A 20108-nucleotide genomic window follows, 5' to 3' on the forward strand; every position below is an offset into this window, starting at 1 on the left:
GACCCAAGACAGTTGAGCAACTAGAATCCTACATTAGACAAGAATGGGTTAACATTCCTATCCCTAAACTTGAGCAACTTGTCTCCTCAGTCCCCAGACGTTTACAGACTGTTGTAAAGAGAAAAGGGGATGTCTCACAGTGGTAAACATGGCCTTGTCCCAACTTTTTTGAGATGTGTTGTTGTCATGAAATTTAAAATCACCTAATTTTTCTCTTTAAATGATACATTTTCTCAGTTTAAACATTTGATATGTCATCTATGTTCTATTCTGAATAAAATATGGAATTTTGAAACTTCCACATCATTGCATTCCGTTTTTATTTACAATTTGTACTTTGTCCCAACTTTTTTGGAATCGGGGTTGTAAATATATATTTAGGTAGTTCTTTGGTAACAAAATCACAGCAAAATGTGGTAACTTTTTTTCGCTGCAGTACTCAAGATAATGGTATTAAATTAAAATTTCACACTGTATGGGATATCTTTTGTCCCTAAAAAAAAAACCAAAAGACAGAAAAGTTGGCTATGTTTAACTCTGAACGCAAAATCTTCTATGAGGAAAGAAAAGTCAGTAGGGGAATTACGTCAGAAAAAAAATAAACTTTCATTTCTTGAAATTCAAACCAAGATTTCTCTGAAGCAACGTTGCTATAATTGAGGTAATGATTTTTAAATATGATTTTCAGTACATTTTACCTTGGATTCCATACTTTAGCAAAATCACTGAGCTGACAAGTTACGGCAATCTTAAAGGAGAACTGAAGTCATTTTTAAACTTGCTTCATTTCTTAATTAACGTGCTATTCAATTACGTTTTCGGTTTTAGTAACCTTATATCGTGACTCGTATTGGCAACTAATCACAATTAAATATTATACTTATCGGCCTATTCGGTTTTTAGCCGTGTTGAATTTAGTTCGTTTGGTCCACGGCAGGCGTCGCTTATCCGCGCGATCTTCACGAGACTTGTGCGAGACTTCGAAACGTCAAGTGTCAGCCAGGTGTCAGTGCCGCCATTTTGAAAACCGTTTTCCAAACGAAATATTGCACAAAAACGAGTTTAAACGACGATTACTGCCTACTTTTTTCAAACTTTCCTGATTGCTATCAAAACAAATAAAACTTCCGGCTTGATTACATCAACATTTGAAAGAGGGCGCGCGTGTCTTTTGATAAACCCTGTGTCCAAAATCGCTCCATACTCACTATATAGTGAGGACGCCATTTTGTAGTGCTGTCCGAAACCTTACCAAGGATATTTACACCCTATATAGTGCACTCAAAGTATCCCACAATGCATCACGAAAAGTAGTGTACAACGATGGTCACTAACCAAAGCAATATATCCCATCATGCATTACGGTCACGCTGAAAGAATCAAATTAAAAGTCTCAAATTTGATTTAATAAAAGGCAGCGGCAAAGAAGAAAGGATTCAGCCTTGATTTAAAAGAACTGAAAGATGCAGGGACTTTGGATTGATTAATGTAGGAAATGCGCTCAGTATAATATGGATTTATTACAAAACACACATGCATGTATTTATTATTTTGAAAACCCACCAGCTGACTGATCTGGCACGTTTTAATTGTGCGACAGTAATGACGTAAATACCAGTGTGACGGAGTAGTGTCCGAAAGCGTTCTTTCATTTTACCAATGAGCTCAATATATAGTCTTCTACATAGTAATTCACTATATAGGGAGTCGTGAACGAGTGAGCAATTTTGGACACAAGGTTTGATTTCCGCTGTACGTTTTACTTCCGTCCTACGATGTCTTGCACAGGTCTCAACGAATCTCGTTTACGGTCATTGCTTTGACATATGGACTGATATATTACATAGCATATTTCAAACACTCATAACTTGCTATAGCAGTGACAGAATAGCTCTCAAAAACGCATTCCGATATTTAATAAAATGAGAGAAATCGAATTTTGATCATAAAAAAAAAAAATTGCCTTCAGTTCTCCTTTAATAATTTCACAGTTTTGGCCTCTCTGCTGAAGAATTGCCCATATATAAGAAATTTAACCAGACATACTGGACGTCTTGACACTTTATTGTCCCACGACTGGCAGGAAAGAGAGAACCAACACCACAACGATGAGAAACAACACAACGTCCAGGAGGAGTTTTTTAATGGATGAAGTGACTTGCTTTTTCCCATGCCCTCTGTTCCTGAACCACGCCACCACTTCTCCCAGGTCGTACTCCTCGGGCTTGTAACCGAGCTCGGCTCTGGCTTTCTCTATACTGAAATAGTGAGTGACTCCGGTCTTGTAAACTTCAGCACGTGTCAGAAGAGGCTGGAAGTTGTAGACGCGTCCGATGGCGCGGTGAACCATCTCTGTGAGGAACGCAAAGAAGTAAATGAGAGAAATAGGAAGCCGTAGCTTGGGGAAAGAGTACCCCAGACCTTCCACTAACGGCCTGAAGAACTCAAAGTTGTTGATCGGTCGGCCGTCTGAGATGAAGTAAGCCTGTCTGGCGGCACGGTGCTGACGTTTATCTGTTAGCGCTTCAGCAGCTAATACATGCGCAGAGACCAGGTTATCAACATGGACAAACTCCACCAGACTCTCAGGATCCCCATAGACAAACCTAAACAAACCTCTCTCGATGTATCCGACAATCCTTGGGAGATGTCTCTCCTCTCCTGGGCCGTAAATCCCAGCTGGACGTAGAGCGCAAGTATGCAAGACCCCACCTTCACCGTTAGCCTTCAGCACCTGTGTTTCTGCCACCGACTTGGTCCTGGAGTAGTGATCTGGGTGGAGGTGTAAAGGAAGATAAGGAAGGGTTTCATCACCGTTCTCGATCACCTGGCCACCAAAGACTACGTTGAAGGTGCTGGTGTACACCAGTCGAGGAACCCCGAGATCCACACACGCCTGAATGATGTTTTCCGTCCCCTGAACGTTAACCTCTTCAATCAACTTCCTGTTGAGTTGCTCTCTCCCGGACATCCCGTATGACGCGATGTGGAAAACGCAGTCTACGCCACGCAACGCGTTTACCACCTGGGTGAATTCCCGAACGTCACCCTGGATGAACTCCACGCCCTCGGGTAATGCTTCACTCGGAGGCCTCACATCGAACAGGACGACTCTGAAGGACTTCTTGCTGAGAGCGCATGCAAGACTGTGGAGAAATAAATTAATTCAATTCATAATAAGTTTGGAATAAACTTTTCATATTATTATTAAAGCTAGACAGCCTGTCAGATTTTTCAAATGTAGGTCATAAAAATAATCCCCCCGGACACCTAATTATTTTTGTATAGTGGACCAAAGCCTACTGAACTCGAATCACAGACTTCCAATTTTTTTTTTTTAAAAATAGAACAGTTAATGAATTTATTTCCACGTGGCCCTAAATTCTCCACTATTTTTTCCTGCTTCACCATGACCCAATACAAGATACTACATCATGCATCACATGGTGGGCTTTCCCCGTTCGAAGGCATTGTGGGATACATATTTGAAACAGGAGAGAAAAATGGAGGATGCGAGTGTGCGAATGAAACGTGAAAGACCGACTACAGTAACGGAAAGAAAGCGAGAAGAAAAGACGTTATGTTATATACAAAGGAAAGGAAACACAGGAACAAACTAATAAATATCGGTGCTCAGCGAGCACCTCGGTGTGATCAGCTGTTCGTTTAGCGACAGAATGATGGAACTGTCAGTGCATTCTCAAAGGTAAACCTGCGCATGCGTGCACACACACACGGACTTCCTCTGTCTGCTTGATGATGCGAAGCGAGCGATTTCATGCACGTAATTTGCTTTAATCCCCTCAAATTAAAGCTAGACGGCCTTTCGATTTCATAAAATCGGTGAAATTTAGTTCCCTCTGAAATGTGGTCATTGTGATATCTGTTTATTTTTGTAATATCTCACAAAATATCAGGCCGTTCTGTTCTGTAGCTGGGAAGTTATTTAAGAGGATTGAGGGGATTCCTGAGCAAATAATGAGCATGAAATCGCTCGCTTCGCGCAGTCAAGCAGACAGAGGAAGTCCGTGTGTACACGCACAGGTTTACCTTTGAGTGTGCACTGACAGTTCCATCATTCTGTCGCTAAACGAACAGCTGATCACACCGAGGTGCTCGCTGAGCGCCGATATTTATTAGTTTGGTCCTGCGTTTCCTTTCCTTCGTATACAACATCACGTCTTTTCTTATCGCTTTCTTTCCGTTACTGTAGTCGGGCTTTCACGTTTCATTCGCACACTCACATCCTCCATTTTTCTCTCCTGTTTCAAATTTGTATCCCATAATGCTTTGCACAAACGGGGAAAGACCACCACGTGCTGCATGATGTAGTATCTTGAATTGGGTCATGGTGAAGCAGGAAAAAATGGTGGAGAATTTAGGGCCATGTGGCCTTAAATTCATTACCTGTTCTATTTAAAAAAAACTAATACAATTGGAAGTCTGTGATTCGAATTCAGTAGCTTTCGGTCCACTAAACAAAAATAATTAGGTCATGTCATGTCATGTCATTATCTCTAGCCGCTTTATCCTTCTACAGGGTCGCAGGCAAGCTGGAGCCTATCCCAGCTGACTACGGGCGAAAGGCGGGGTACACCCTGGACAAGTCGCCAGGTCATCACAGGGCTGACACATAGACACAGACAACCATTCACACTCACATTCACACCTACGCTCAATTTAGAGTCACCAGTTAACCTAACCTGCATGTCTTTGGACTGTGGGGGAAACCGGAGCACCCGGAGGAAACCCACGCGGACACGGGGAGAACATGCAAACTCCACACAGAAAGGCCCTCGCCGGCCATGGGGCTCGAACCCGGACCTTCTTGCTGTGAGGCGACAGCGCTAACCACTACACCACCGTGCCGCCCTGAGATGTTTATTTCTGTAATATATCACAATGACCAAATTTCAGAGAGGACTAAATTTCACTGATTTTATGAAATCGAAAGCCAGTCTCACTTTAATAAACAAGCATGGTTGTTTTGCAATAATTCATATTAATGACTAATCAGGTTTATTCTGAGAGGAAAATATTACAGGGTGGAAATATTATATATTTGTGGTAACGAATGGAAAAATATATCTTCAAGGGAAAAAAAGCACCTTGAACGCTTATTATATATATATATAAATTTATAAACGACAGGTTTATTTTTTTTTAAATGAAAGATTTAGTGAAAGTCTGAGTTTACTTTTCTTCGTTTAAACTTCTTTCATTGACACGCTGGTCTAATTTCACTTTGGTTAACATTACCCACAATACCGCTCGACTGCCTGATGATGATGATGCTGCTATCTATGCCCTTTGCTTCATTTATACCTAATGATAGTTAGGTTCAGATTGTTCATGGACATACCCAAGTATTCTCACACAGCTTCAGCGCTTCATGAACTCCACTGGTTCCCGTTTATGCACTGAATTTCTTTTAAGATTCTTGTTCTTGGCTCCCTCATATCTTAATGATCTAATTAGCATCAAGCAAAAGAGCTCATCTGGTTTACGGTCTAAAAATAGCTTATTGTTAGGCGCTCTTTGGGAGATCATGTGTAAAATGCAGGGTGCTTGTTCCTTTACTTGCGTTGCACCAAGTTTACGGAACAGTCTTCCTCCTCGTCTTCATGAAATCAAATCACAATGCGTTTTTAAACCTGAATTAAAGACGCATTTGTTTAGGGCTGCATTTTGATTTCATGCATGAATTTTATCATTAGTGGACGTATTATTTTATCTTTAATTAAAACTTATATTTTTAGTTATGGGCGGCATGGTGGTGTAGTGGTTAGCGCTGTCGCCTCACAGCAAGAAGGTCCGGGTTCGAGCCCCGTGGCCAGCGAGGGCCTTTCTGTGTGGAGTTTGCATGTTCTCCCCGTGGGTTTCCTCCGGGTGCTCCGGTTTCCCCCACAGTCCAAAGACATGCAGGTTAGGTTAACTGGTGACTCTAAGGTGGTGTTTACATTAGACCGTATCCGTCTCGTTTTCGTTGCGGATGCACTGTCCGTCTACATTAAAACGCCGGGAAACGACTCCACAGGCGGAACAACTTGAATCCGCCAGGGCCCACGTATTCAACCCAGTTCGTATCTGATCCGGTGCTGTGTAAACATTGAGGAACGAGGAAACGCTGTGCTGAGCTCTAGCTGACGTCGTCATTGGACAACGTCACTGTGACGTCCACCTTCCTGATTCGCTGGCGTTGGGATCACACACACAGCGGCTCAGTCCCGAATCACTGCTCGTGCGCTTCACTCGCGCGCTCTGTGAGCTGCGCAGGGCCGGAGTGCGCACCCTCCAGAGGGCACTCGCTGTTCAGGGCGGAGTGATTTGGAGCGCAGGAGGAAGCGCTGAGGTTTATTTACACATTTCAACTTATTTACCTCCTTCAGGCGCTTAAACTCAGTGAGAACATGAACATCACAGCCAGGTGTGTTTATCTGCTGGAGAAGGTGTTCGCTTGCCATCCTTCCACTTGCAAGTGGTGAGTGACTTGCGCATGCCCGATATGCACTGGGATCATGTGACATGCCGTCTAATTAGTCATGTGATTAGCATTGCTGTGTGCACGCGAATCGTGTATTGGCGTTGCTGTGTGAACGCGAATCGTTTTAAAAACGTTAATCTGATGATCCGCTGATACGGTCTAATGTAAACACCACCTAAATTGAGCGTAGGTGTGAATGTGAGTGTGAGTGGTTGTCTGTGTCTATGTGTCAGCCCTGTGATGACCTGGCGACTTGTCCAGGGTGTACCCCGCCTTTCGCCCGTAGTCAGCTGGGATAGGCTCCAGCTTGCCTGTGACCCTGTAGAACAACGCTACGTTCACACTGCAAGGCTTAATGCTCAATTCCGATTTTTTTGTGAAATCCGATTTTTTTGTGAGGTCGTTCACATTAACAAATATATGCGACTTGTATGTGATCCTCAGTATGAACGAAAAGCGACCTAAAAGTGTTCCGCATGCGCATTGCAGAATACGACGACGTCACATGCAGTGAGCATGGCCAGTGTTTACGGAAGTAAAACCGCGCGGTTGCGGTATGACCCATCCAATCTAGCTTGAATAGCTGCATCCCCCCAAATGGAAATCAGCTCCCTAACCTCTGCGTCCTTCCATTGAGAAGATTCAAAACCTTCATAGCCCGAAGCGTCCCTCGCATTGATGTCATGCGCAGGGGCGCAGATACGTTTTTTGAACTGGGGGGGACAAAAAACTGGGGGGGACAAAGCTGCCAGCAAACCAACCCCAACCTCGATAAGCCTGTCAAACTTGTTGTAGGTTACCATAGCAACCAAGCTCGAGCTCGCAACCTGTGCAGTCTGCGCAGCTCAACCAACCGAATATCAGTCTTTGTTTTGTTTTATGTGAGTTGTTGCAACTATACACTGCCGTGCACCTCAATAAACCGAATGGTAATTAGTCTTGATTTTTCCGTGAGGTTTGCCTTATGCAAAGAAAGACAGCATAGACGTTTTTTCCTCCCTATAAGTGTGTGTGTGTGTGTGTGGGGGGGGGGGGGGGGACCGAACGAAGTGAATTTAAATCTGGGTGGGACGAATCCCACCCGTCCCACCCTCTATCTGCGCCCGTGATTATGCGCCATGTTGTTGTAACTTTTTTTGAGAGACCCGCCGCCTACTTCAGCGCAGAATAGTGACGTTTGTGGCTTGTTGATGACGTGTAAGTCGGATGAATGCGACCTGGCGGTTCAGACTGAAGTCGCATATGAAATGAGCGGATAGGAATCGGAATTAGGACCACATATCCAAACGGCCTGGGTCGGATTTGAAAAAATCGGATCTGTGTCGTTCATATTGTCAATAAAAGATCGGATACAGGTCACATATGGGCGAAAAGATCGGATTTGAGTCACTTCAGCCTGCAGTGTGAACGTAGCCCAGGATAAAGCGGCTACAAATAATGAGATGAGATTTTTAGTTATTATATATTTTCAATGTAACTGATTTTGTGAAGCACTTTTGATCAGTGTATGTAAATGGTCCTATACAAGTTATTAAATTATTGTTATCATTATTACTATTGTGATGCAGCGGCACTTTAGTTTCAGCTCCTCGTCTTTACGCTCAAACAGATCAACTTCCACAGATTCAGTGCCATTGCACTCATCTCGTAGATCACTAACAAACTAAGCACAGCTGCGTCATTTAGCTGCACTGCATTCTGGGACTCTGCTACTTTTACAGCGCGTATCGGTTGTATTTTTGTGGCTACTGCCTCATAGAAGCGAAGCGAGGCAGTAGCCACTATGTCATGGTGTTATAAGAATGTAAGAATGAGTGGAACAATAGCGCACTGGACACTCGCATATGCATAAGCATTACGATCAGCAGAACGGCGAATCGTGATCTCGCGGTATTAAAGCTACACAAGAACGAGTGATGTCATCGTGTTGTAAGAATGAGTGTAACAATAGCGAAACTTCGTAACCAATCAGCACTTATCCTGATCAAGTTCGATTACCCGTTCTACTTCTTGTTAAACTTCGGAACCAATCAGAACCAGAAATGAAAGAAGAGAAACCGCCTTATAACTTCGTAGTATCGGAAGATAATCGGCAGATAAAAATAAACGAAATTTGCCTTGGCTACTGATTCAATATCGAGTAAGGTGTTTATTTTAAGAAAATTTACCTTTTGATTATCACAGCTTTTGTTTGGTCCTTCTGAAAGGTTTTGTAAGTTTTTTTTAATTTTTTTTTTAGCTTTTTGGCAGATATATTGCAAAGCCGATATCAAACTTCTGCTATTTGCTTTAATTTTATTTTTAATTTTAGAGTCTTTACACTACATTTGTGAAACAAAACGTGCTCATTAGTACTAAATAATGCTTCTAAGACAATTCATGAACAAGTGCTTGCTTTCTGACTATTTTGAAAATAGATATCGTTCACAGCACTGTATTTTGAACAAAACACGGTAACCAAAATACTCCAGACCCTGATGCTGCTCACAGCTTGGTGATGCTTGCAAGAGATGAGGAGAGTATCATCGATAACATGTATATACCGTATGGTGATATTTACTGTATGGACATGGGATCAGAAAACAAGTTTATTTATAAGCAGTAGCCACATGCACCCATAAGGTACCTAGTTTTCTTTTGCGCTAGCAATTACAATATTCTCCTGTGACATCAGCGTAGCACATAACCACCATTTCAGAGGAATAATAAAACATTTTTTTCGATATAAGCCGAAACATATTTAACATGTTTCAGGGTGACGTTGTTCTTTAAAAAGGTGCAAGAGTCAGTATTTTTAATTTCTATTTTTAGTACAAATAAGCTAATGTGGAAAATTACATAAAAATTATTTTTTTAAAATACTGCATGACAGGGCTTTTCAAAGTGTGGGGCGTGTCTCCCCTAGGGGGCGCCAGAGTTCTTCGGGGGGGGGCGCAATGTGAGGAAAAATAAACCAGAATAAGTTACTATTGCGGACATTTAGCGAACTTCAGCTAGCCTTTGCCAGAGACAAAATGGATCGATTTTTAGTACCTAAAGCTACAGTGAGTGAGGAGACAGAGTCTGGGCCAAGCAAAAAAAGAAGGAAGTATGACCACGATTATTTAAAGTTTGGATTTTCATGGACTGGATCTGAAGATGCTCCACTGCCACAGTGCGTTGTCTGCCAAGAGGTGCTAGCTAACGATGCTATGAGATGTGTAAAACAAGATGTTTTTTTAAAAAAAAAAGCACAGATGTTTAAAATGTGTAAAAAAAACGTTTTAAAAAAAGCACAGATGTTTAAAATATGTAAAAAAGATGTTTTCAAAAGGCACAGATGTTTAAAATGTGTAAAAAATGATGTTTTAAAAAAGCACAGATGTTTAAAATGTGTAAAAAAGTTTTTAAAAAAGCACAGATGTTTAAAATGTGTAAAAAAGATGTTTTTAAAAAAAGCACAGATGTTTAAAATGTGTAAAAGAAAAAAAAAGTGTACAACAACCATTTTTTTAAATATGAATGGAACATTAAAGTGCTGATGACACGTTTTTGACATCTTTGGCGATGTTTTATAACATAAAAAGTAATTCCCGATGATCCATATATTAATTCACGAAGGCGCCTATTTTACAAGTTATGATAAAAAACGCGGCTATTTGGGCAAATTTGACGGGGCTGCAGCACCCAGGAGACGAGGGAGGAGGAGGAGCTATATGACGTCAGCGAAAGAACCTTCCTCCTAACTTACCAGTTTGTTGTTGATGCGACAGGTGTTCAGTTTATCATTATTAGTATTTTTATTAGACATTATATATTATGCCTTCACGTTGTGTTGCCGGCTTTTGCTCCAAAACCTACAAGGATGGGGTAAGTTTATTCAAGTTTCCCAGAGATCCCGAGCTGCATGCGAAGTGGGTGAAGCAAGTCAGGCGCACTCGTGACAAGTGGGAGCCCTCACCAACATCCGTCCTGTGCTCTGAACACTTCGATTTGGATTGTTTTGACACCCTTCCCAGCTTAAAGGAATCTCTTGGGTGTTCAGTTCAGCACAAACGTGTGTTACTACCATCAGCAGTGCCTACACAGTGTTGCCAGATTGGGAGGTTTCCCGCCCAGTTGAGCGGTTTCAAGTGCATTTTGGTGGGTTTTGAACATATTTTGGGTTGGAAAACGTCAGCAGTATCTGGCAACAGATACTGCTGACGTTTTCCAACCCAAAATATGTTCAAAACCCACCAAAATGCATTTGAAACCGCCCAACTGGGCGGGAATCCTCCCAATCTGGCAACACTGCCAGTATTCCGGAGGGGGTCTACTAGTAGCTATGCCGGATCCAAAGACAGTCCTCCTGTCAGAACATGTGTTGTGAAACGACATAAGATAAAGGTACGTAGAGCTATAGATTCTACATGATAATCATAAATGTAATCATAAAGTCGGCGTGATATCAGTCATGTATTTGCTTGTGAAAGCTTGCGGCTTTCATGTAACTGCCACCTAGCAACGAGAGGCAAAGGGTAAAGAGGGTAGGCTATCATAGATTCTATTCGGAAGAGATCAACACAATTCTAGACTCCCAGAAGAGGAAGAGCTAGCACTAGAGAGTTCACCGGTGTTTTCATGCGCCATTTCCATTGAGTAGAACCAGAGTAGAACAGCCAGTGAACCGCAGCATGTTCTTCCGCTGACGTCACAGCATGGCCGCGAGCCACGGATCCAGTTTTCTTGCGCTGTGCAATTAAAAGTTGGATATTTGCGTAACAACAGCTTCTTTTCACGTAATTATAACAGAAATCTAACATGTTTGCCATGTTGTATAGTTTATTTAAGAAATTGCATAGAGTCATGTTCGTGTCATCAGCACTTTAAGTATAGCAACAACAAAAATTGTAAGGGGGGGGCGCTGTTTTTTCTTTGCTCTCTGAGGGGGGGGCTGACTCGCCCACACTTTGAAAACCCCTGCTGTAAGACATTGTCTCAGAACAAGTCTATTATGTAGCTCGTAAGAGAGAAGAAACAGTTCGGAAACCTGCCTTTCCAGTCTGGAATGCATGTTCCCTATTTGGATTGGCTTCTTGTCAGTCATTTTATGCAGAGGTGGACAGTAACGAAGTACATTTACTTGAGTACTGTACTTAAGTACATTTTTTGAGTATCTGTACTTTACTTGAGTATTTTTTTTTGAAACTTATGACTTTAACGTCACTACATTTGAAAGACAAAAATATTGTACTTTTTACTCCACTACATTTCTATCAAGGTCCTCGTTATTATGAAACAGCTTTGAAAAGTTGATGTTTTTTCTTTTCTTAAACGTGATGTTTTTTTCCCAGGTGACACTGAGACAGCCGATCAGTAATCACTAGGGTCACGTCACGTCCATAGACTGTATAAAATCAAGCTCAATGATTTCCTAGCAGCATTATTTAAACACGATCATGGAAGAAGGTGGTTCTTCTGGAGAATGTACACACACCATACACTATCGTTCAAAAGTTTGGGGTCACCCAGACAATTTTGTGTTTTCCATGAAAAGTCACACTTTTATTTACCACCATAAGTTGTAAAATGAATAGAAAATATAGTCGAGACATTTTTCTGGCCATTTTGAGCATTTAATCGACCCCACAAATGTGATGCTCCAGAAACTCAATCTGCTCAAAGGAAGGTCAGTTTTATAGCTTCTCTAAAGAGCTCAACTGTTTTCAGCTGTGCTAACATGATTGTACAAGGGTTTTCTAATCATCCATTAGCCTTCTGAGGCAATGAGCAAACACATTGTACCATTAGAACACTGGAGTGATAGTTGCTGGAAATGGGCCTCTATACACCTATGGAGATATTGCACCAAAAACCAGACATTTGCAGCTAGAATAGTCATTTACCACATTAGCAATGTATAGAGTGGATTTCTGATTAGTTTAAAGTGATCTTCATTGAAAAGAACAGTGCTTTTCTTTCAAAAATAAGGACATTTCAAAGTGACCCCAAACTTTTGAACGGTAGTGTACCTAGAACCCATGTTTCAGTTTTCTGAAGGGATTAAAAATTCATTTCGTTTTAAATGTTTGCTTTGTTTACTTAAAACGAACCACATCAAGGCGTTCAAAAGCTCGCCATCCAACCTGCGGAAGCATATTGAGGTATATAAACATTTTATTCCAAGAGAAAGCTTGCAATGAAGTTGTCTGTGCTTTTAGAGCTAGCGGTAACGTTGCAATAGCCATGCAGTCTGGTTAGTCAAATGGCTTTCTATGGATTTTCCCACCAAGCTGCCGTAGCCTTGTCCACGGCTAACGTTAACACATAGCTAGTTAACTTAGGCACTGTTAGTTAGCATGTAAAAACGGAGTTACGCTAACATGAATAACGTTAACTTATCTGAAGTCCTTTCAGAAATATGTTTTAGCATAATCTTACCAAATAAACAGAATATAGAAATCTTTCTTTTCTAGTAGTGTTAGCTACCCAATATGATTCAGAGCTTGAAAAGAGTTTGCTAGCATGTCAGGTGGAGTTTCACTGACTAGCTAGCTTAACATTAAACCACCATGATGGCACAGCATGCGTTCATTTTGTGAATTCACAAAATAATCCAGTAGGTTGCTTCAGAGGCATGAGGTACTGTAAGCGCTGTGGCAATAATACAACAATGTGTTGAGAGAAAATGTACTTTTAATACTTAAGCATTTTTAAAAGCAAGTACTTTAACTTAGGTAAAAATTTGACTGGACAACTTTCACTTGTATTGTAGTAACATTTGACCAGTGGGATCTGTACTTTGACTTAAGTAATGAAGTTGGGTACTTTGTCCACCTCTGCATTTTATAGACACGCCCCCAACACGCCTTCACATCCTAATAAATCAGTATGTTTATAACCTTGTAACTCAATGATATCATGATAACCTTTGTTAAAGTGCATATCCTGGACCAATTTAGTGTTTTGTTTTGTTTTTATACGAAAGTATGTCCCTTTACACACTCATCCAGAAGGGTAATTTTGCACAAGGCCATCTGTCTACAGCAGAAAAAAATAAAATAACAAAACGCGTCTGGAAAAATCCCAAGGGAGTCTGGAGCCAGATTTATCCAGATTCATGACGTCACGTGCAGATCCGCCAGCAGGCTGAGACACAAACACAGGAACACCTAATTTAGAGTGTAGTCTCTCTTATTTCTTACCCTGGCAACAGTCAACTTGTGAATTGCCAATTTTCTTGGTCTTTTTCTCGGCTCTGCTTGGTCCTCGGTTTTGAGGGCCTCGGTGGATGCGGCACTTCGCCTTCTGTCAGGGGAGACTAACACGGCTGGCTCCTTTGGTGACGCAGACAGAAATGGAGATGGTGTTGCTTTGGGCATTCTGACAGATGGAACTGCGTCTTTTTTCAGATCAAGTTGCTTCTTGAAGCCCATTTCCCACTGCAAATAGTTCTCAAAGTCGTCGGGCTTTATGAAGTGAACCCCGCATACGATGCTGTGGTCTGTTGCATGTTGCCAGTTTTTCCGGGTGCCTCGCACGAAGCACTCCCATTTCTCTCTCATTGTCCGGTCTTTTGGAAAACGATGAGCACGTTGGTACACCCTCCTACGATACATCTGTTAACCATTTTAATAATTACATGATAATGTTGAAGAAATTTGCAGAAAACCACCAGGTTGTATTCTCATAAACAAACCAACACTGACATGGGATTCAGAAGGAGGTGTTCCGCACGCGACGTCACGAAAATCAATGTTTGCTGGGAAATCCAAATGTCAAGTTTTTTCAGAGGCAGACGAATTCGCCTCAAATGGCTTGATTTCAACTGAATTTTTCTGGTACTGTGCAAGGTAAAAAAATGGCGCAAAATGTGACAGATATTTGACCAAAGTTTAATATAAAATAAGAGAATTACATTGATCTTGCTCCTAAATATACCCAAGATGTGCCCTAGGGTGGTCCCGAAATGTATGGGAAAATTTTTTTTTTACCAAAACATTACAACCACCCTACCATTTTTTTACATAGGCTAAAAGGCGGCAACAAGCAAAATTTCAGAAAAATTGGTTAATATTTAGGGGCGGCACGGTGGTGTAGTGGTTAGCGCTGTCGCCTCACAGCAAGAAGGTCCGGGTTCGAGCCCCGTGGCCGGCGAGGGCCTTTCTGTGTGGAGTTTGCATGTTCTCCCCGTGTCCGTGTGGGTTTCCTCCGGGTGCTCCGGTTTCCCCCACAGTCCAAAGACATGCAGGTTAGGTTAACTGGTGACTCTAAATTGACCGTAGGTGTGAATGGTTGTCTGTGTCTATGTGTCAGCCCTGCGATGACCTGGCGACTTGTCCAGGGTGTACCCCGCCTTTCGCCCGTAGTCAGCTGGGATAGGCTCCAGCTTGCCTGCGACCCTGTAGAAGGATAAAGCGGCTAGAGATATTGAGATGAGATGGTTAATATTTAGAGATGCCACACGAGGTTGCAAATCGGGTTAAGCCATTAACATTAGTTGGTGCGTAGACTGTTGCAGAGAAGATCTCAAACCCCCAAAAAGTCACAGTTCTAGAGGGAATATGCCACTTCTATGAAAAAGAAGAGGCAGGAAGAGTTTATAGACTGATAGAAGGTTAACTTTCATGCACTAAGGGCTTCTTAAACAATGAGCACTGATCGTAATATGCTGATGAAGTTGTGAATGTTTTTCTTTCTATGTTTTTCAGATGGCTAGCAACAGTAATACAAGTAGTACCGGTGGTGCAAAGCACAAAACCAGAAAGGACAATTATGTTTGGTTAATTGGTCCCACTTCCAAGGAACTGTCTGGGAGAAAGCTTCCTTCTGCTAGGGAAGTCCTTAGTGTGTTCTTTTATCTCCACAAGATACCATAATACCGAAGGGTTTAGAAAATCACAGACAAGTAATAGCTATTGTTACTTTGAACACAGGAAGTTATATTACTGTATTGTTTGTATTAATATGAAACAGTTAATAAGCCACATTATTTTATATTGTGTCTTGAGTGAAAACTTTAATGGCTTTGTGGCACCTCTAAACATTGTTCAATCTTAACCAAATTTCGCACAATAACTTCTTTTAGGCAATGTAAAAAAAGGTAAGGTGGTCATAACAAAATCCTAAAAAAAAAAAATTTTGGGACCACCTTAATGCGCCCTTTAGGTTAACGTGGGGCGGCCTTGGGCTGAAGTGCGCTTGAGCGAGGTACCTGACCCCTGACTGCTCCCCGGGCGCTGTAGTGTGGCTGCCTACTGCTCTGGGTGTGTGTGTGTGTGTGCGTGCGTGTGTTCACTGCTTCAGATGGGTTCAATGCTAGCCTGGGCCCGCCCATCCTAAGCATGACGCAACACGAGGGCCTGTTGCGAGCTTAGTCTGGCCAGGCAAGCTATCTACAGCTCTTCCAAGCTCCCGAAAAATCGGGAACCAATCAACTTTGAGCATCTCCAACGGCCCTGGGTAGAGGCGTGTTCAAGGCCCTGACGTAGTAGAACTGCGACCGGAAGCCATAGATTGTTTACAGAATCTATGCCGGAAGCGCTTCATTCACATCACGAACATGGAGCAGCGGCAAGCCTTTAACACAGCGGTAGATGCTGTATTGAAAGCATTCAACGGGAAGTTCTCATTGAAAACGGAGCAAAGAGCAGCCCTGGAGGTATTTATTGAAAGGAAGGACGCTTTCGCCTTGCTCCCGACCGGCTTCGGTAAGAGTTTAATCTACCAGTTAACTCCGCTGGTAGCCAAATCAATGGGGCTCAGCAAGAATCCTATCGTCGCGTCACATACGTCAGAGGAAAGAGTGATGTGATTGGTTTAAGCTTCGTCACAGCCTTTTCTGGCTTCGACCAGTAGCAAACTGAGGCATTTCAGGGAGGTGGGTCAACCACGGTCTCTGGGAAACGGTTGGGCTTAATATCTTGGCCAGACCAATAGCTTGTAGAGCTTTGAGGTCGCGTCAGCCAGACTAGTTAAATGCAAAGGATGAATTTCACTGTGCTTGAAGTGTGCATGTGACAAATAAAGGTTTCTTCTTCTTTAATGGTAACTCTATTTGAACTGTCATAAAGTTTGGGGGCGGGGCTTTGTGCTTTTGAGTGAAAAAAGGGGCGGGGTCAATGAGTAAAAATCTTCCCAAATGCACCTTTAAACACCACAGGTAATGGTTTGTCTCCATCTAGCGGTAGAGGTGGGTACTGCATGGACTCACCTCCAATCGCAGAAGACTTCATTAACACCTAGACAAAAAATACCTTCAACAAAGGAACATCTCAGCTATTTATTTATTTAGAGTTTAATTATTACATACCGGAAGCCAAAATATCCTCCGCCCCCAGTAATGACGTATTTGTCGACGTGCATCTTTCAACACACAGTGATGAGCTAAAGAGAGAAGAGGAAAAGGCATGTTGTGTACATTGTGCACTCTTGCATTGATCAGGATTTTAAAGTTGATAGTATGCTACTCACTGCTATGAGCTGATTAAATCATGATTAATTCACACGCAGCTGCACAAATGCTAAAGCTACAAAGATACCAGTGCACCAGACATGGCTTCGGTGTGAAATACACCATGCTTTAGACTGGATGCACAAACCCAGAATTAAATAAACACTAAAGGCATCCATCAGATAAAATATATTTAGAGAAAATTACCTCTTCCTGTGGCTAATTCACACTCTGAACTTGAGCTGCACACGAGGGTCGGAAGTGACTGCTTCATTCTGATTGGACAGAGTCGTGTCACGTGACTTATTACAGCTTTAAGAGGTCTGGGGATGTGTGATTTATGCTGCGTTCATGTGCTATGGGAATTATGGTAAATACCAAACGCCGACATGGGAAGCACACATGAACACCCCCTCTTGTGGTATTTTCCACTGGGCAACTCGTAGAAAATTTTGATACACGAGTTGCCGAGATGAGATGAACTTTAACCTTTTCAACATGGCGGCGAGCGGTACAAGACACTTGAATGTTAAGCACTGTACGCTACTAAAGTTTTTTTTTTACTAGTACTAGTGGGTAGTTTTTTGTGTCTATGCAATGTTGCGTCATTAACAAGTGTAATATAATACGTTAGAAATCCGTTTCCTTTAAAAATGTGTTGTTATGGTTTGTTTTTACCTATCCAGAGCAGACGCTATTGCTAACGATAGCTAACTAACTATTGCTAACTTGAATCTGGTCCACCATCTTTAATTTGTCAACAACAACAAAAGCATGTGAACACAACACACTGGTAAATACCACTTCCCAACTGGAAAATATCATCTTCCCAGAGCACATGAATGCAGCATAAAGGTAAAGCACGCCTAGAATTTCAAAATGGCGGTGTAAAGGAACCGATTATTGGTTCCCAGAACGTTCAAACAGTTCGTGTTTAGTTCCTGTTTGGATTTGCAGAAAAAAAAGTATTTAACTTTCAGCACGTTTAAAATATGTTAACCACTTTAGAACCACTGCAGTGACCTGGGATGGTTTGAAGAACGTTCCCATGAAAAAAATAATAATACTAACCTCTTCAGAACCTGTGCAGTAACCTGGGATGGTTTAGAGAATGTTATCACAACGTTTTAAAAACCGTAACCTCTTCAGAACCTGTGCTGTAACCTGGGATGGTTTAGAGAATGTTCCCATAACGTTACCAAAACGTTTTAAAAAGAGAAACCTCTTCAGAATCTGTGCTGTAACCTGGGATGGTTTAGATAATGTTCCCACAACGTTTTAAAAACCGTAACCTCTTCAGAACCTGTGCAGTAACCTGGGATGGTTTAGAGAATGTTCCCACAATGTTACCACAACGTTTAAAAAACAGTAACCTCTTTAGAATCTGTGCAATAACCTGGGATGATTTAGAGCAGGGGTCACCAAACTTTTTTCTCTGGGGGCCACATTGTCGTTCCTGACTGTGATGGGGGCCGGGGTCGGGTCAGCTATATCACATAGAATTGTATAACCCAGACAAATATGACCACCAGCAGGCCTCATTGTGTAGTAGAGATTACTAGCCTGGCACAGCCATCCACACTACTATATCCCCACTACTATATCCATACTACTATATCAACACTTGATTCCTGGCACATATTTGTTTATCTTTACTAGTGGTTTGCAAAAATAGTAATCAAGTCTTCACACTGGCGGCACGGTGGTGTAGTGGTTAGCGCTGTCGCCTCACAGCAAGAAGGTCCTGGGTTCGAGCCCCGGGGCCGGCGAGGGCCTTTCTGTGCGGAGTTTGCATGTTGTCCGCGTGGGTTTCCTCCGGGTGCTCCGGTTTCCCCCACAGTCCAAAGACATGCAGGTTAGGTTAACTGGTGACTCTAAATTGACCGTAGGTGTGAATGTGAGTGTGAATGGTTGTCTGTGTCTATGTGTCGGCCCTGTGATGACCTGGCGACTTGTCCAGGGTGTACCCCGCCTTTCGCCCGTAGTCAGCTGGGATAGGCTCCAGCTTGCCTGCGACCCTGTAGAAGGATAAAGCGGCTAGAGATAATGAGATGAATGAGATGAGTCTTCACACTTTGTTTTAATTTGAAATACCACAGATATTCCATTTATTTATTTTCTAATAAAAATAATATCAAAGCTGTCAAGGTAAGAAACATCTGCCTATTTGAGGTGATTGACACTGGCAAAGGTGAGTGGAAAATTATAAATTGTAGGTAGGCCTGTTGATATTATTAATAATATTAATAATAATTGTGTGCAGCACTTAATAAAGGTCAAATAAATAGGCCTATAAAATAAATACATTTTAAAAAACAGTGAAATTATAATAATATGAGCAATAGATCACAGCAGTTGTGCTGTGTCCTGCACCTCATTGCTCTCATCCATGGCCAAAGCAAAAAACTCGAATTCTGACGCTTTCTCATTCAGCTGGTCATACACACTGTCCCCCAAATCTTCGGTTCGTCTGGTGCGAGAGACTCACCGCGTTGAGCGCATCCTTCTTGTCGGGACACACCTCCTCGGCCACAGCAAGCATGCATACTTTAACAAAGTCCCCATCAGTAAACGGCTTTCCATGGGTAGCTAGTAGGTGAGCTACCTTATAGCTAGCTCGGACAGCAGCCTGGTTGATCTGGGTTTGGCGAAGGAATACATTCTGTTGTGCAGCCAGTCCGCATTTCATCCTCCGAATCCTGTCTTCTCTTGTTTGCCCTCGCAAACTAGCATACTCTTTGTGGCATAGTTCGAATTACGTGGGAGCCAATGGGAGCTGAGCTCCCATTCCCTCAGGCTCCCATGAAAGAAGCAAACTTAATTTTCTGTGGAAGTCTCTCAAATACGTCATATATCACCATAATAAGCTTGAATAGCCTATATCACCATATAAATATAAATAAAACTCATTTCATTTCCGATCACCATGCAGCCATAACTTTGTATTGAACGTGTATTAAACCGCAACATGTACGGCTGTACTTCACCACCACACCACTATGCGCGCAAACTGAAATTTGCAGCCTGCGAAATCGAATGTGAAGTTAAGTCCGAAGAAGACTTGTCCTCTAGCTCACAACGATCTTCCTTTGTTTAATATATAAATTATATATATATATATATATATATATATATATATATGTATATATATATATATATATAATTTGTTTAACAATTAACAACTATATATAACAATTATAACAATAACTA

The 20108-nt window shown here is 41.9% G+C and overlaps 1 protein-coding gene across 1 annotated transcript; it reads right to left on the reverse strand.

The window, feature by feature from the left end:
• Positions 1 to 304: 304 nt before the first annotated feature.
• sdr42e1 (short chain dehydrogenase/reductase family 42E, member 1) lies at positions 305 to 17387 on the reverse strand. The gene is made up of 3 exons (XM_060924147.1): positions 17106 to 17387; positions 16758 to 16831; positions 305 to 3146 (listed from the first exon to the last, which is right to left on the reverse strand). The coding sequence occupies exons 2-3, from the start codon at positions 16808 to 16810 to the stop codon at positions 2063 to 2065; spliced, it is 1137 nt and encodes a 378-aa protein (XP_060780130.1). The 5' UTR covers positions 16811 to 16831; positions 17106 to 17387; the 3' UTR covers positions 305 to 2062.
• Between the last annotated feature and the right edge of the window lie 2721 nt (positions 17388 to 20108).

This window comes from Neoarius graeffei, chromosome 6 (assembly GCF_027579695.1).
Source record: "Neoarius graeffei isolate fNeoGra1 chromosome 6, fNeoGra1.pri, whole genome shotgun sequence".
Lineage (NCBI taxonomy): Eukaryota > Metazoa > Chordata > Actinopteri > Siluriformes > Ariidae > Neoarius > Neoarius graeffei.

Bases quoted from the DNA above. Each gene is read 5' to 3' on its own strand.
- sdr42e1 (XM_060924147.1), bottom strand. From the start codon at position 16,810: ATGCACGTCGACAAATACGTCATTACTGGGGGCGGAGGATATTTTGGC. The intron at 3,147-16,757 runs GTATGTAATAAT...ATTTCTCCACAG, and splicing joins GGAGGATATTTTGGCTTCCG to TCTTGCATGCGCTCTCAGCA.